Raw genomic sequence first — 17980 nt, 5'->3', positions numbered from 1 at the left:
CCATTGCTATAGTTCAGTTTCTCCAGCAAAGAAAAAGATTAAAGTATGTTCTATAATTTATATATTATTATAATTTATATTTCATGTTTTTTAATTCGGTAACATTTTTGTTAACTTATTAATAGCATATTATTCCAGCTTACAGTTTCAACTGTTACAATGTAGCACCTATATTACATACTAAAACACTGTTCTGTATTGTTTTAAATAAACAAGTGTAAGTACCAATAAAATGTTTTATTGATATTGATGTATTTTAAAATCAAAGTACCTATTATTATTTGAAAAGCATTATATTTCAAAAACTAAGGTCTTTTTCAAACAGTTAGATATATGAAGTTTATTGAAAAACAACTTGTATTAATTGAAAGTAAAAAAAAATATATTTAACAGCGGAAATTTTAATAAATAATATAATTTTTATTTTTAATTAATTTCATAGATTAATTATATATATTTATTGCAAAAAGTAACATTATCTGATATTGGTTTACTATTTTCTAATAATTCACTTAACTCTTTTCAAGATATGGAATATATTATCAGTAAATTTGATCAAAATAAAATTTGTATTTTAGCAAAATCCTCCAATGAGTTATCGAATATAAATTTAGTGTCTAGAAACAAACAGTATGTAGATAGTAGAGACGAATGGCATCATATTAACTGCTTAAACATCATACGAGAAAATGAACGGTAATTTTAATTTAAAAATACTAAATTTTGTAAACATTAGTATTACTATCATAAAGTATTAATAAGAAAATGAAATATTAGTTATAAATAAAACTTATGTTATATAATTGGTTTAGTGATATGTATGAATGGTGCAAGCGGCTTCTGTTTTGTATTAAAAAGAAGGCAACACAAGAAAAAAATTCTAAATAATACTTTCTTTAGACTAATTTGTTTTAATAGAAAGCATAAAATATGTTAAAACTAGAATTGTAACATGTACTGGATTGGAAGATTTTGGAAATAAAATAAAGCATAAAACTGCTAGTCCTGAAAAAGCAAACCATGGTTTATTGCTGATGTGACAAAGCCTAGCTGAAAATTTTACTCAGCCTATAGCAGTATTTGTTTCTAAAGGTTCTGTCAAAAGTATCAATAATTTAATGAAAATAAATATTAATTAATATTTAATAGGTACATGATTTATTTTAATTTTATAGGTGCTAATCTTGTTAAATTAGTTACTAAATCTATATTATTGTTAGAAAATATTGGTGGTAAAGTAGTTGGTTTAGCAAACGATGGAACTATAACAAATCTTACTATATGGAAGTTACTGGTAATAAGTACTAATGAGGAAGATTTTAAGAACTATTTTGCGATTCCATATGACTCATCTCGAAAAATATTAAATGTATTTTCTAATCCACCTCATTTAATGAAAACAATACATTATCGATTATTTGAGAAAAAAACAATTAAAGGTACCTATTTAAAATTTAAATTTAATTACAAGATTAAAGTATCTAATATCTTTAATCATATCAAAATAAAATTCAGATACATCCAAAAAAACCATTCATTAAATGGGATCATAATTATAAAGTGTATAAGTATGAAGGCAATTCTTTAACATAAGTGTGTCCTAATCTAAATAAACACCATTTTGAATTAAATAACTTATTAAAAATGAAGGTTAAATATAATGTTCAGGTTACTATCTGAATGTACTATTCATACCACCTACTAGTACCTACATAATAAATATTGTTTAATAAAGGTAATTATAACAATAACAATATATTTTTATGTATTCTTAAATTAAATTATAAGTGTTAATATCCATTAAAATAATATACAAATAAAACATGTGACATTGTGTGTAAGAGTACTAATTAATAATTTTTATGATCACTTACAATATTTTTGAGATGAAATAATTTATAATGATTTATGATTATTTTTAGTTATTCAATGCATCTATGGCAGCAGGAATTCAGTTCTATAAAAATAAAAACTATTTAGAATTTTAAAACTGTGAAGAAACTATAAAAGTTACTTTATTAATGAATTTGATGCTCTGAACAAAAAATTCCCTGCCGAAGGAGTTAAAAAAAATTCTGAAGATACATACGTATTTGTGTTGTTATTTGGATGCATTGTTAACTGCATGTTTGTTTTTTTGTGAAATATTGTTTTATTCATTTACTTTGTTTTAGTATTAATATTTAAATGTTAATTAATCATAAAAACTATATGAACATTTTCAAAACAGATCTTGATAGATCCAACAAAGTATTGTATACCTAAATGTTTTTTTTCGTATTTATTGTAGTATTTTTGAAATAATATGTTACTTGTATTAGTTTTTTGTTTTAACACATTGTAACTTGATTATACAGCTAGTATTAATACATTTTAAAAGAAGTTTTACAATGGACAAAGGAATGAAAATTTAACTTGAAAAATAATTTTATTTATGTTCCTGATTTTTTAACTAAGCATCTAGCAGAAGGACTAAAAATTACATTACAATCAACTATTGAATTTTTTAATGTTTTGTTAAACGATTATGGATTTTATTATCTTCCTACATCAAAAAAAAATCAAGATTGTTTGGAAGTACTACATTATTAAATGGTTTGATACATTTTAGTTTTTTCGTGACATCTAAGTTTCATTAAGTTTTAGTTTTGTTTGATGGCTATTCTACCCGTACTAAATCATTAGAAATTTTAGATAAAACCAGAGATGCTGGTTTTATATTGCATTGCTTTCCATTTTACTGCACGCACAAACTTTAACCATTGGATGTAGCTTTTATGAAACCACTAGGTTTATATTACAGTGATGAAGTTAAGTGATGTCTTAAGGACCACAGAGTTGTCACTTAGTTTTAAATTGTATCGCTTTTTGTAAAGCATATTTAAAAGCATCAAGTATGACAACAGCTATCAGCGGCTTTAGAGAAACAGGCATTTATCTAATGTATACCAACATATTTCAAGAACATAAAACGTTCCTTTCAAATACTGCTACTGCCATTGATTTAAATGTTTCAGACTTCAGTAACAACAGATAATCAAAATATTTTTAATAGTTTGCTCTCATTTGGATCAGAAGTTTAACCCCAAATACATAAACAAAAGTTCTCCAACAGTTTAACCAGCGATTACAAATCTCATTGTAGGAACAAATAATGACTTAACTCTTTCTCTTTCACAACATGATTCACCAGGATGTTCTTATTGTCCAGCTGGTGAACCAATTAGAAAAGAAATTGTTGCTGTATCTCCTGAAGAGAAAGGAAAAAATAGCGATTCTCACAAAATCATCATATCAAAATATGTATAACGATCAAAAATAATGAAAAATTGATTTTATTGCGGTGAGTTATACTTAGAGATTATAATTTCGGGATTCCGGGATATTTAGCTATTGATCTCGGAATCCCGGGGTTATCCTGAAATGTAGAAAGAAAAACTTTAAAAGAATTATGCAAAAATCTTATTTTAATTTAATTTAAATCATTATATATAGTAAAAAATATTATTATAAATTACAATAAAATGTATGTTCTACTTATTTTAAAAATATGAACGCAAGAATAGTAGAGCATCTAATGTTCAATCTACCAGTGACCAGTCTATTACTCGGCTTATTTCTCATATAGGTGATACAGTAGGAGGAATATACTTTAAATACTTAAATGCTAGCTCTAAATGATGCCCACAAGTTTCTAGATTTTAAAAAAATTTATTTATTTTTTGATTATTTTAACCAAATCAGTTTTTGGATCAATGGATACCGATTAAATTATTGAATCGCTGTTCCTTGCACATTCATCACAGTTATCCACTTTACAACTAATACCCGTACAGCAGAACGGTACCCGCTGATCTACCTTTTTTTAGTTGTTCTCAATTATTATGAAAATTACTATCTACTATTTTTTTCCCCAAAGAACTGCTAAATCTACTTTCCTACCATAAAATGTATTGAAGTTAAAGGTTGAAGCATATTTTGTACTGATCTAAATCGCAATTGTAGACACAAACACATTCACACTAAACAATGTAATGAAAAATATTGTACATCATTGTAAAATCAAAACTTCCATCGCTCTTATCAAAATCAAAAATTTTAAATTAAGATTTAATAATTTATTTATGTTAATTTAATATTTTTTTTAATTTTTCAAAAATTGATAAAATTTACTCTACTCTAATATTAAAGTTAAGAGTAAAAAATTGTATGTGATGAATATAAATTTGTTTTATCAAATGAGATAATTAAAGCATAGAAAGAAAAATCAAATATCAATGAGCTGATATCTTCTTAAAGATTTAAAATATCCCAACGTAATTTAATATACTTTTACTCGAAGCAAACACAATATTAATATACATTTTTAATTCATACCAGCTGTTTCCATGTAAATATATTAATCGGATTAAACTGTTGAAAAAAAACAAACTTCAATATAGCCTAGTTAAAAAACAATGGATTTAATTAATATAACTGTGTTCATTACTTAAAAAAACAATAAAACATTAAACTTTATTTTATAAATTATCCTTATTGACTATATAAACTAACAATAAAGTTGTTCATTCAGTATTATTTTGTTTTAAGTTTATTTAAATTGTAATATAAGATATTTATTTTACACGTATGAAAATGTCCATAATAATCGTAATAATAATAATAATAATAATAATAATAATAATTATAATATAATTAACTAGAATGAATTGCCTATATTATATAATAAGAATATCCGATTTCCATAAATGTATTGGCTACGTCTGCGATTTGCTTATGTTGTCTTGTCCGTCAACCGAGTTCGGGGTGTTACGACCACCTGAATTCGACGATTGGATGTGTTGAGATTCACTTGTGTCCATCCTATCCATGCCGTCCGTCTGGTGGACTACGCTGTTAAAGTATCTGTCTGTAAAACGTACAAAAACCAATTCATTTCGAGTTTGTATGTATTAAATATTTTTTTCTGAATACGAAAACAACATATTATGTTTAACGATTATAATGCGAATTTTAATAACCATATAATATAATATAGCTGCATAATATACACATTACTTAATGACCTGTCTTTCTATGTTATATTATACCTAATATGGTGGAATATGATTTGATGAATTTGGCATTACATCTATACAATCATATCAAGTCATAAGTTATTATTGACGTCATTTGTCTTAGTTTTTTTTTTTTTTGAGTTTTAATTTTATCAGAGTTCAATTTGATCAGAATAAATTTGTCCACTCCCAAGTGTAAAAATAATGATCAAAATACAATAACTGTATGATACCTAGTTGTTTTTGATCATTGAAACGTGACGAAATAAATGGGTATATCATATTATACGGTATGATCATAACAAATTGAATTTCGTCCAGTAACGCGCATAAAAAAGTAGTAGACTTCCGCATCTTTTGATCGGCTTATATTTCGATACTTAGGTTTAAGTTTCATAATAATATAATATCAATAATTGATGAAACGTACCTAGTGGTAGACTTCTGCCTGTATTACCTTGGAAATGTGTAACACCAAATTGTTATCATACCTATTTATTTCGTCACAACTAATGGTTGAAATGGTTAGATTTTATTTTTTCTGCTTTTTGCCCTTTAACTGTTAGACGTCAAAGCCTAATATTAGAGTTTTTACACCTATTGGCTGATAACAATTAACAATTTCCTGATAATAAACTTTTATTAAAAAAAAAAAAAAAAACATTAATACATTTTGAAATAACGTAATGAGTGTTGTACTTATGATAAAACAAATTACCATAATTACCATAATCACCAATCATATTATTTTTCAATTTATTTGAAAAAAAGAAGATAAGTAATTAAAACGCAAATACTTAAATATTTTAAATACATATTAAATTAAAAATTATAAATAAATTAACTTTTTGAAAGACCTATTAGACTTTTTAACTAGCTGCCCATAATTAATGTCCACCTTTATAAACGAGTGTTATGTCCTCCGATGTCCTCTTAGTGGCGACAATTAATAATATAGATACATAAATATACTTGCCATCGTCAATCAGTGTGGCGCCATTGACTTGTCCGCCGTTGCCGGACATCAGTGGCGTCATCATGTAGTCCTCGTCGAGTGTGATGAACGGTGGTCCGGACGAACACTGCGTATTCCACCGCGGTAACGTCGTTTGCGAATGTCCACGAGACCTACCGCCGCCGCCACCGTTGCCACCGCCCGAAGACGACGATGGACTGCCGCCCGGGTTGGATAGAAGGCTCAGGTTTGTGGGGCTTATCACTCCGGTTACCGTGTTCACAGTGCCGATGTTCGAATAACTGAACAACTGTTGTGTAATATATACACAAACACATACATGTACAGAACGATGGTGATAATAACAGTAGGTATAAAACAATAGAAGATATTGTCATGCACCGCAATGCGGTAATATTAATGTTTAATGTATTATATTCAATGTGGGTCAGAAAAGTCGTTGCGATATTTTTCATATATTACCGCAGAGAGATGCGATTTTATTTTTTAAGCAATTAGCGTATTTTATTTTTCTCTGCAGATAATAGATGAAATACCTATATAGTTTAGGGGAAACAACTTCTCGGCCCCCGTAGTTGTTAATGTTATGCACATTGCACACACTACACACACACAGTCGGCATAATTGGTTAGGTTGCAGGTTCGACCGTTAAAGTCTGTGGGCAAAAAAGTAGGTACATAAAAAGCATTGCCATTATCATTGCAAAGTGTTTTTGTTTTTTTTTTTTAATTATTAGTCATTTGACACGTGCGATTTGAGGCAAGGTAGTATTAATCTAGGATACTAAAATAAATCTGAAACGTATTTGTCAAAAATAATAACGTGGTAAATGTATATAATACCTACGCAGATAATATGTACAGTCGATTTCGGCGATTCAGAAATATCGGAAATGTTATCGACGATCGTTTTTTTTTATCCACGCTTGACTAATATTGTATGTGGACACAATTAAATGCAATATTATAATCTAATTCGTGTTTTTTACATTATAAATTAATAACTTATTATGGGTACTTTAAACGGAAGTAATAATCTCGAAAGAAAAAATTGCAGCGGTTTCTTCGCGTGTAATATTATGTAACTTAATCTGCAAAATACTATACACAATGGTCAAGTACATTGATATCACGTGATTTGATTGTAGGGGGGGGGTTAAATATTTTTATTTTTTACATAATGTACATCAACAATCATCATAGTTGATTTAAAACTATAGTATAGGTGTACTTACTATCATGATTAAATTATTTAATCATTTATGCACGAGTTTATTTTGAAATATTTAAATAGCTATAGATAATTGTACCTACCTATGAATGCCTTATTCAAATCGGATCGACTAGGTGGCTGGTACCTGTACTACATAGGGACGTCAGGAAGTATTTTCAGTGTTTTTGGATATTTTATGTAAATTAGTTTTAACCTCGGAAAATAACTTATGTTTGGTGATCTTTTGAAGCTCAAATATTATTTATGTAGAATATCGATTCACGTTGTTCGATAGCTTTGTAATGGAAACGAAATCAATGTTTATTAGATGTGAGGAGCGCCCTTTAATACATTATTATGTTAGAATGTTTATGCATTTTACATGATTTTTTTTTTTGTTTCAGACTGAGCTATAATTCGTTTTGTATGATGTAAAATCAGTTGTATTAAATTGTATTATTAGGAATAAATACTATTTTTTGGTTTTTATATAAGATATTTATAATTATTATTTGTAAATTCTACAGATTTTAGAGAAGTGGAGTGATTTGGTGATGGCAGCGAAAACTCTTGAAGAGTTTGAAAGCCTGGTGATGATGAAGAAGAAATTCTACAGATTGCGTGGTAATTTTTTTAATTTCAGATTTGAGATATCAAAAAGCATTTCAAAAACCTTATACGAGTAAAACTAATATACATACAATATTATTAAAAAATCAATAAAATTATATTGATAAAACTGGCTATTATTAGTCATTACTCATTAGGGTTATTTCTCACAGTTAAAAATGTATAGTTTATAATTTTAATGAATAATACAATTTTTAACCCATATCATAATGTAATATTTGACTATTTTTGGGATGTATTCAGATTTTTTTTTAGTATACCTGCATGCATTTTTTAAGAGTTTTTAAAGTTAAAAACATCCTAACCCTAATTATTATTATTTTAGTCTATCCACCATACTGTTCGCGTGGCGTTAATATTACAATGTTGAAAAAGAGTAAAAATAAAGGCAAAAATAAACCATTAGTAGCAGAAATTTTACAGCTGCAGACGCATATGCGTGTATTATTATTGGTTAAGTAACACACACAAACACATAACGACGGAACACATAAATTAGCAGTATAACGGGTATATTATATTGGATAATAACATTAAGATCCGTTTTGAACAAATATTCGCGAAGAAAAAACAAATTTTTATCTTATTTTATTTTTACATCTCGGCGACTTCTTGGCGCACCTTCGGCCAAGTGCTGACATGAAGACTAATAATAATTATTATGATCCTCAGCGCGTAATGAAACAGGAATAGAGATGTCGACGCCACACTACCGCAATACAACGTACGTACGTGTGAGTACAATTGTATAATAATTGCCCGCGATCGGGGTCAGGCGTGTGTACAATATCTCTCATTATGTTGCGATGATATTTTTTTTTTTTGTTAAAGATGACTCGTTCGTAAAAATCGAAATCGGTATCACCGACTTGTTACCGCAGCCATGTAGACAATAAAACACGGTATTTTTTATGAGTATTTATGTATGTATATGTACAGTACAAGGAGTTTCAATATCACAAAACAGATTCTATTCACTACTACACATAGTTATACAAAAAGAAATATTTAGTATTATATATTATATATATATATATATATATATACTTTGGTAGTTAAAAACGTATTGGTTTTACAAAATAATAATAATATAATAATATGTTGGTACAATATAATATATAATATATATATATATATAAATAATAAACATAAACTTATTAGCATATTAAAACATAAATGAACGCACTATTATACAATTACACTCTAACTATATAATACTATATAATATATAAATATATACTTTTGCGGTTTATTTTCATCAGAACAATAATATAATAATCGACATAGTATCGTATCATAAAATATTATTATCATAATATTAGATAATCACTATAACGGTTTATTTTGTTGTTGTTTTTTTTTTATATTAATCAATTATTTATATTATACAATTATAAATTATAATGAGTAAAACAAAAGAATTATTACGTAACACAAACATCTATTAACAAACAGAAACAATAACAAAACATAATACATATCATAATTATTATACATTATTATGTATTTTCTAAATAATATTAGGTACTACGGAAAAAAAAAATAATAATAATAATAAAAAATAGTTGATCGCTCAAATGTATCTTCTAAATTGAATATACATATATACCTATATATACATACACACATTATTTAACTGTGGATGCAGTAGAATTGCAAAACATAAAATAAAATAAAGGGAAAATGAACTATTTCAATAGTTACGTAGACATAACGAATGGTCAAGAGGGGGCGGGGTGTCTTCGGCTCGTCCGTGTGCGCAATTCAAGAACTGATATTATTGAATAATATCGTATAAATACACATACCGTATACGTGTACTGTGTAGTGATGGGCAACGGGCACGGTGTATTAAGTGCGAAATGGTAATATTACGTTTGTACGCGTATCGTAAATATTTTAATAATTATATTATGCCTATAAATTAAAATATATCAAGTACGAATTGTTTGAATTTCAACTGAGCTTTTATCGCGTTTTTTATTTTTATTTTTCGGTCACTTCGTTCTACTCCATAGCATAGTATAATATTATTATATACGTTATACGTGTCAAACTCGATATATTTATAAATTATAACCGATACTATACTATGTTTAAAATATTTATTTATTTATATTTTTGCCTATATAATGTATTTTGCACGGCGCATATGACATAAAAATATATGACTATAAATCATTATCTGTATTTTATAGAATATATGCGATACATAGTTCATACAAAATGACGTAGATATATTATATTATTTCATGCAATTCTCCAAGCGCGACCTACTGCCGACGGAACGCCGTCCTTGGCACGTAAACGATGAATAAAAAAATATCGGTGAAAACGCCCACGAAGTTTGATCCGGCTTTTCATTTTCTGCCGTATATTATATGCATAATATATTATGATGTCTGTACTCCTACAATACAAAACTCTGAGTTCGACTGTTTCTAAGTTCAAGTGCTTCACGAAAACATTTTAAAATAATGTCGAACTAGACGAAAACCGTAACAACTCTCAAAGACTTAGAAAGACATTGTTTTGATATTTTATTTTTTGTCAATCATTTTGAGTTATATGCCAAGTATTTTATGGTCAGGTATGACCAGTTTGAGTATTAACCGTGTAACATAATTGTAATTATTCAATTGCATAATAAATAAAACGTCAGACAGCCGATTTTTAATTTAACTTGGTATTGAAATACAATTTGCACTGCATTCGAGCAATGCAAGTGATTTGTTAGGTAGGTATAATAATATATATAATATTATATATATACTCATCATAGTAGGTATGCGAAATATCACTTGATCAATATTCCAAGTCATATATAAGAAAAATACGTACGAAACAGTGTCTTTGTATACCTACATGATATATATTATAATAATATTATTTTAGTAAACTGGAATTTCTGGTTCATGTTTGCAAGATATTCATTTTTTTTTTTTTTTATATCTTTCGTATTTAAATTTTTTTGGATTGGAATTAATTTGCAAGATAAATCGAACGAACGAGAAGACACGATAATATTATAGAAGAGGATTTCACTGTTGTGAAACGTTTATTTTTTTAAATGTCGTAACTTATAATGAATAATAAAATATATTAAAAAATTAAAAATAACATCGTTAAAAACTGAAATATTGAGAAAAATTATTTTGTGAGAGGTAAATTTTTTAGTTAAAAAAAAATAAATTTTGTTTTATATTTGCAAAAAAAAAAAATCCAATTTAAAGAATAAATAACAACATTTTTTAGAGTCAAGTATTATATTATAACATTAGTAAAATATTTAAAGATTTTTTCATATTATTTAAGCCGACTAAACATATTATCAATTACTGCAGAGAACTGAGATAATTTATACAAAAATAATGTTTTTAAAGTCTGACTAAAAATCGTTTCACATTTAAAATAATTATATTCGAATCAGCAAAGTATGACATTAAATACATCAAATTCATTGAAAACTGAATAATATCAAATGCTTGTAAATTTCATGTTTTTTTCTTTTTAAATATTACTTCTTTACAAAAAATGTACATGAACTATTATGAGTATAATAATATGGAAGTTTTAATAGTCAGTTCTTACTATGTATATATATATATTATTTTTTCTCATAAACGTATTTGTCGTGATGAACATTTGACTTTAAAATAATTGATGTTTAATTTTGTTCATTTCCTATGTGTAAACGCTACAAATGGAAGTGTAATAATACAATAATAACTATAATATATTTGACAGGGACAACGATGTATAGTTACTCCGCTTAAACATATATTATAAATTATAATATAAGTCAAGGTCGAAAATCTATTTAATAATATTATTATAAACATATTCACAATGTCGTCTATATATTAGGTTAGACACACACACAACTAATAATGCACTGACAATAATAATAACTGTATAATAATACTTATAAAATATATTACAATAATAATAATAATGAATAAAAATAATAATAACACATAGGTTTTATATTATATTACATAGGTACTACGTATAAGTATTATACCTAATTCAATAATTGCATCACTCTACCATGGGTATTTATTGCACTTTAGTATATATTATGTACACTCAAATTTACATTAATCGATTCAATTTTATTCACATCGTTATAATATTATTAAAACATAACAGAATGGCACATTTTAGTATTAATTGATGGACCTCGTGGTCCACTCGTATATTAATATTATAATATAGCGTGTACACGACGTTTATACGTTTACAGAAGTACAATATTACATATTATTATTTATTAATTATACTTTTATAGTTGCAGTATGCACTAGGTACCAAAAAGGTTTATCCTAACGACGATTATACAAAAAGAACACAGTTTATACACGATAATAATAATATAATTTATATATATATGAAACAAACGAAAAAATGAAAGTTACTAAACTGCGGGTAAATTATGCATCGTAATTATTATTATTTTTATTATATATATATATATATATATATATATGTATTTATAGGAGGGCTAACGTGTTTTTTTTACATATCAAAACGCGGTGAAAACGCAAACGGATGTAAAATAATACAATATGGAATTCACATTTTTGCCGGATATAATATTGATATCAAAACACAATCTTTACAGACGTAAGTATATATTATATATATAAACAGACGGCATTCGGGACCGTGTGCGGTTAAAACAAATAAAAAACGATAAAAAAAAAAACAACAACAATAACAACAACAACAAAACTATAATACTGCCGGCTAAGCAAAGCTCGAACGGACAAATGGGACGCACTTTTCCGGGCGGCGTCCGTATAATATATTATTATATTGGTGGTTACGCGACGTATATATTATTTACATGAACACACAATACAGAATAATGTGCGTATTTGTATAATGTTGAACAGGTCGTTTAAATGTGGTATGGAGCGCGTCGACAGATTTGAGTACGAAAAAAGTTTCAAAACTCCGTAAATCATTAGGTCCGAGAAAAATAATTGTATTCTGGTCAAATTATGATGGTGGGTATTCATCATAATGCTGGTACACGACTCGGACGGTCGGGCTATCCGTGGTACACCGGATTTCCGGATGTGCTTATAATAATAATATTATGTAATTATTGATAACCGATGATGATAAATATACGAGTTGACTGAGTTAAAATAAATCTTATAAGACACGATAATAGCATAGTGCACCACCTAATCTTACATATACGTATGAAAATAATATATACGTCACAGACACGGGGTGAAAGGGTTGGGGCGATGTGTTAGGTCATATATTTATTATAAAAAAATATTGTTGTTATTGCGCGAAAACAAACGGACGATAAAAAAACAAACTAACAAACAAACAAACAAACAAGTCAAAAAAAAAAAAAAAAAATGGTAAGAGAAAAATAAAAACGTTAATAATTTGACGGGTTGTAATCGTGAGCTGGCAAGTTGAACGTATACGGTACCTGGCCGTGTTGTATGTGCGAGAAATGGTAATCGCGGTTGGCAGACACGGAAAACGGGCTGCCGCCGGTCACTACGCTTCGGCCGCCACCGGACAGTTGTGACTCGGAAAGTTGACCGCTCATCGGCGGCGGACTTTGATCGGAATCTCTTCCGCCACCCGGCGATCCATCACCGCCACCTCCGCCGCCCATCGGTGGCGTGTTGGAAGTCGGTGGCGAGTTGGACGGAGCAATGGTCAGCTCACCTGGAAACCACGCGTGTGTTGAACGTCAGTTATTGATATTGTTAATAGGTACAATATTTATATTATGACGGTGTTATAATATTATTTCTCCACAGATTGATTATTATTATATCTGCAAAATATTATCTATTTCCTATATTATATATAGGTAATTCCTAGTACTTGGTCTTTATATTAATTATCCTAGGTTTATTCACCGAGCATACTCATCACTCACTCCATTTTTTTCTCTTCAATAATATGCAGTTATTCAAAATATAATTTTGGAATTTTTAAACATACTTAAAGACCATATTATACCATGCATTATACATATTATCGAGATTTTATTGTTCTACTTTTTCGTTCTTCTGTGCATCCACAGGACAGTTTTTCAAATGAAAATTCTTTTTTTTTATACAATTAATTATTTAGCGGATAATCTTTCTGAAAATGCTGAAGTAAAATCAAAATTTAACGTTACATAACAAGGATAATAGGTCTACGATCAATGATCACGGATTTGGAAGATATGTATAAGGTATGGGAATTTGAAAGTTTTAGTAATTTACATTAATTTCTCAATATTTATAATTGATTAAAATTGTTCAAGTATAATAAACATTAGATTAAATATTCACGTCATCTATTTTATATTTTTGTAAAACCGATTTTAAGAACTATATACCGAACTGTATTTAATAAACATATTATTGTATGCATCTTAATGTATTGTTTGTGCTGTGCAAATATTACTATCACATAATAATAGGATATGTGGATTTTATCGATCGAGTACGATGCTTAAAGGTAAGAAAAATAGAACGCGATAAAAGGCCTAGCCATGGTGTATAATACATGCGTGTGCATCGTAGTGTGCGGTTATTGTGGCAATGTGCCATGTCCGCGAAATCGATTGCCGACCGCGAGATTACGGGCGACCTTTGAAACACAACTATATAGTCTACTTATTCTTCTACGTTTCAGATACACTGCAAAATTAAAGGAGACGATATGATAATTTTTCTAGAATTTTAGTATAAAAATGCTGTAGTACCTATACTGTTGTATTTTACAATAAATACGTACGTATAAAAGTAAATTAAGAAAACAATTATGTATAATAACAACTTATTTAATTTAAACTAATTTATCAATAAGTCATAGTCAGTAAATATAAGTAGGCCAACAGTAATGACATACGTATGTTTATTGACATAGAAAAGATAGTAGCTATAGCAATAGGTAGATAAGAAATAAGAAAAGACGAAAAGGGGTTCTACAATGGTGGCCGCCCTGCAGTCGTTGAATAGAACACCATGTTTTAATTAAGTGCTTGTATTTTAAATTGTGTGTGTTCCATTTTTATACGTGAATATCAAAGTGATATGATACTGCTTAACATAATAAAAGTGATATTTAGGTTTTGTAACTCATTAATTTAAAATATATTAACGTTTTCAAAAAAATTTTTTTTACATTATTTCTAGTTAGGATGTACAGGATGTATTTTTAATTTCATATTCTGAAGTAGAATATTTTTGCGAGTGTTACGATGTATAAAGATTAAATAAAAAATAAATAAATATAAATTCAGGCGAGTAGTTTATGAGTTTAAGTATTTAAAGTTTAGGCGAGTGGAGTAAGAGGTTGGCTGAACGAAGAAAACTTCAAAATATTGGTCTACTCATGGGCGTAGTGAAGGTGGGGTAGGGGGCACTTGCCCATCCCTGCGTCTCAAATTAAATTAAAACATTTTTTTTATATATATAATTATTATTGGAATTTTTATAAATTTGTTCTAATTACCCCCCCCCCCCCTGATTGAAATCCTAGCTGCGCCCATGGGTCTACTGCTCCTCTTAAAATATATTTGGAAATAATGAGTGTTGTTTTATAAAAGAATTACTCAGTATAAACCTAAACCACGCTCAATAAGATATTTGTAGTAGGTATCTATATAAGTTTTTAGACTTTATAATTTTATAGGAATCTGAATTATAATTATAGATCATTAAGGCTATGAATTTAATGCACTAAATACTAAAAAGTGTTCAATGTACAAAGTTATGTACTAAAAATTTTCTAATATGTAAAAGAATGTTTTAATTAAAAATTAATACATTTTAAATTATTTAATTATATACTTTCTTCCAGTTAGGCCTATTTTATCTAAGATTACGAATTTATACAAAAAACACGGATTTTTAGATTTCAAAATAATCTAGTAACAATTTAAGATAAATACCCGACTACAAGTACAATAGTTTCATCGAATGATCGAAAAAATATTAATATTAAAAAAAAAAAGCATTAATACGAAAAAGTGATGAAAAAATGTACTTATATGCCCTAATTCAAAAACATACAAAAGTATGCTAAACAAGATATCGTATTTGAAAAATATATAAATATGACTCAACAAATTTTGTTTGATTTTACTGATTCTATTTTCTTATACAGTGTAGCCTTAAAAAAAAATACATATGCAAATGCATTAAATTCATAGCACTGAATGTATTATTTAATTATTAAAGACGCACCCTTAACCATGAACAAATTTTGATCGGTTTGCGCTCATTCGACATTCTACATAAATTATAGTATTAATGATTTAATTGTGTAAGAACTTACCTGTAGATCGAATGATAGCTACTGGCCGCGCCATAGGTGGTGGAGGGGGAGGTGGTAGCATGGTGCTCGGATAATATTGTGCCATTTTTGGACTCCGCGTGGGTCCCGCCTACAATGCAATAGAGAAAACAAAAACAATGCGAATTAGTACACATCATTAGAAATAGTATACATTTTGTAGACTACACATAATATGATTATTTCTATATATTATACAATGTATTACAAAAGTTTTACGACAAACGGTGTCAAAATCGGCATTATACCTGAGTGTTAACCTAAAGTTAAGATTTTCAAATATTTTTACTGTATAATATATATGTATAAATATGTATAAATTAATGTAAAACCTGATTTCCATAGGCCCATCCCTACGTGGGGCATAAAAAAAACAGTAAATGGTAATTAATAATTATTATTAGGTGAAATCAATATAATATACTCGCTACATTATGTACATAATATTATACATGACTAATGGCAATATATATGACATTTATAAAAAGGGTAACTTTATAATATTATAACAAACATGTATTATATTAGTTTTAATTTATGGAAGTGGAATTGATTCCAAATAGATACCTATACATTAATATTTATTATCATCATCATCAATACAATTTGATAAATCGTAAAAAAACTCAGATATCCACAGATTTAACATTTAGGTGCCGATGAATTGTATAATCGTGTAAAATTATTATACAAACGAAACTCAACAAGTAAAACGAAGGGAGAAAGATAATTCAACCAAACGATCTAAAGTAATATGATAATATGTGCGTTGAAAATTTTTTTCTTTAATCGATAATCAGTTAAATATACAATGAATTACTGGAATTTTTTTCTTATATTACTCTTTGACAATAACTATTAGGTAAGGGTTGAAAGTGTAAAATTATATATTTTTAAAATTGTAATATACATCGTGTTTGAAAAGTTTCGTATAACCCTAATTATTATTGTATGGAAAAATCAATTAATTTCAATGCAGTTATTAGAATTTTTTTATAAATGATCATTGAAAATAAATATTTTAAATATAATTATTGGGGAAACATGGAATTTTTGGAACATAATATATATTATCTAATTATTTGAGTTAAATTGTTGTTAACAAAATATATAAAAATAAAAAATGACAAGCGTTTTATTGACGCACAAGCTCGCTTTAGTTAATTTAAAATATATTTAATATAATATGGTGACTTGAGTAGTATTATAGCATATAATATATGTTTGTTCGATATTTTTGCTCTAATGGAAGTCTTGTATTGTAATATTGAAAATCGAGTGTTGAATGATAATAATATGCATACATAAAACGTTAATATTTTGAGGTACAATAATTACATAGTTTACAATAATAATAAGTACATAATATTATTTTTTTTATAATATGTTGTGATATTACATACCTGTGCGCCTTGAGAACTCTCCGCTTCTTGACATACAAATGTGACAAAGTCCGAAAGCGTATCATGCCCGTTCTCCGGGTACTTGGCTGGACTGTGTTGTTCTGGTCCCGACGTCGCGGAACCGTAATAGTTGGCAGACGCTAAGGACGCTATACTTCCTGAGTGTTGGCCAGGAATACCTATATAAATGTTTATAATATTATGAATATAATAGAAGTTGTTTAGAGGTGGAAAAATAATGCCAATAATGGACAAATTAACTTGTGTTAGCTAAGTTGAGTCAACGTTAAGCTATATTATCTATATTATAGCAAGTTGTTAACAACAATATATTTCACATTAAACGTTTTAAGTTAGTAAAAGAAAT

The 17980-nt window shown here is 27.8% G+C and overlaps 1 protein-coding gene across 6 annotated transcripts in view; it reads right to left on the bottom strand.

Moving 5' to 3' along the window:
* Positions 1–4439: 4439 nt before the first annotated feature.
* LOC114124608 (nuclear factor 1 X-type) overlaps positions 4440–17980 on the bottom strand; it is a 139519-nt gene continuing 125978 nt past the window's right edge. For all 6 annotated transcript variants that reach the window (XM_050208127.1, XM_050208125.1, XM_050208124.1 and 3 more), the window contains 5 exons: positions 17614–17792; positions 16193–16301; positions 13335–13579; positions 6030–6322; positions 4440–4905 (listed from right to left, as the gene is read on the bottom strand). In XM_050208127.1, the coding sequence (XP_050064084.1) occupies positions 4758–4905; positions 6030–6322; positions 13335–13579; positions 16193–16301; positions 17614–17792 (974 nt within the window). In that variant the 3' untranslated portion in view covers positions 4440–4757. The remainder of the gene's footprint in view (positions 4906–6029; positions 6323–13334; positions 13580–16192; positions 16302–17613; positions 17793–17980) is intronic.

This window comes from Aphis gossypii, chromosome X (genome assembly GCF_020184175.1).
Source record: "Aphis gossypii isolate Hap1 chromosome X, ASM2018417v2, whole genome shotgun sequence".
Lineage (NCBI taxonomy): Eukaryota > Metazoa > Arthropoda > Insecta > Hemiptera > Aphididae > Aphis > Aphis gossypii.
This window is presented reverse-complemented; position numbering and strand designations above follow the sequence as displayed.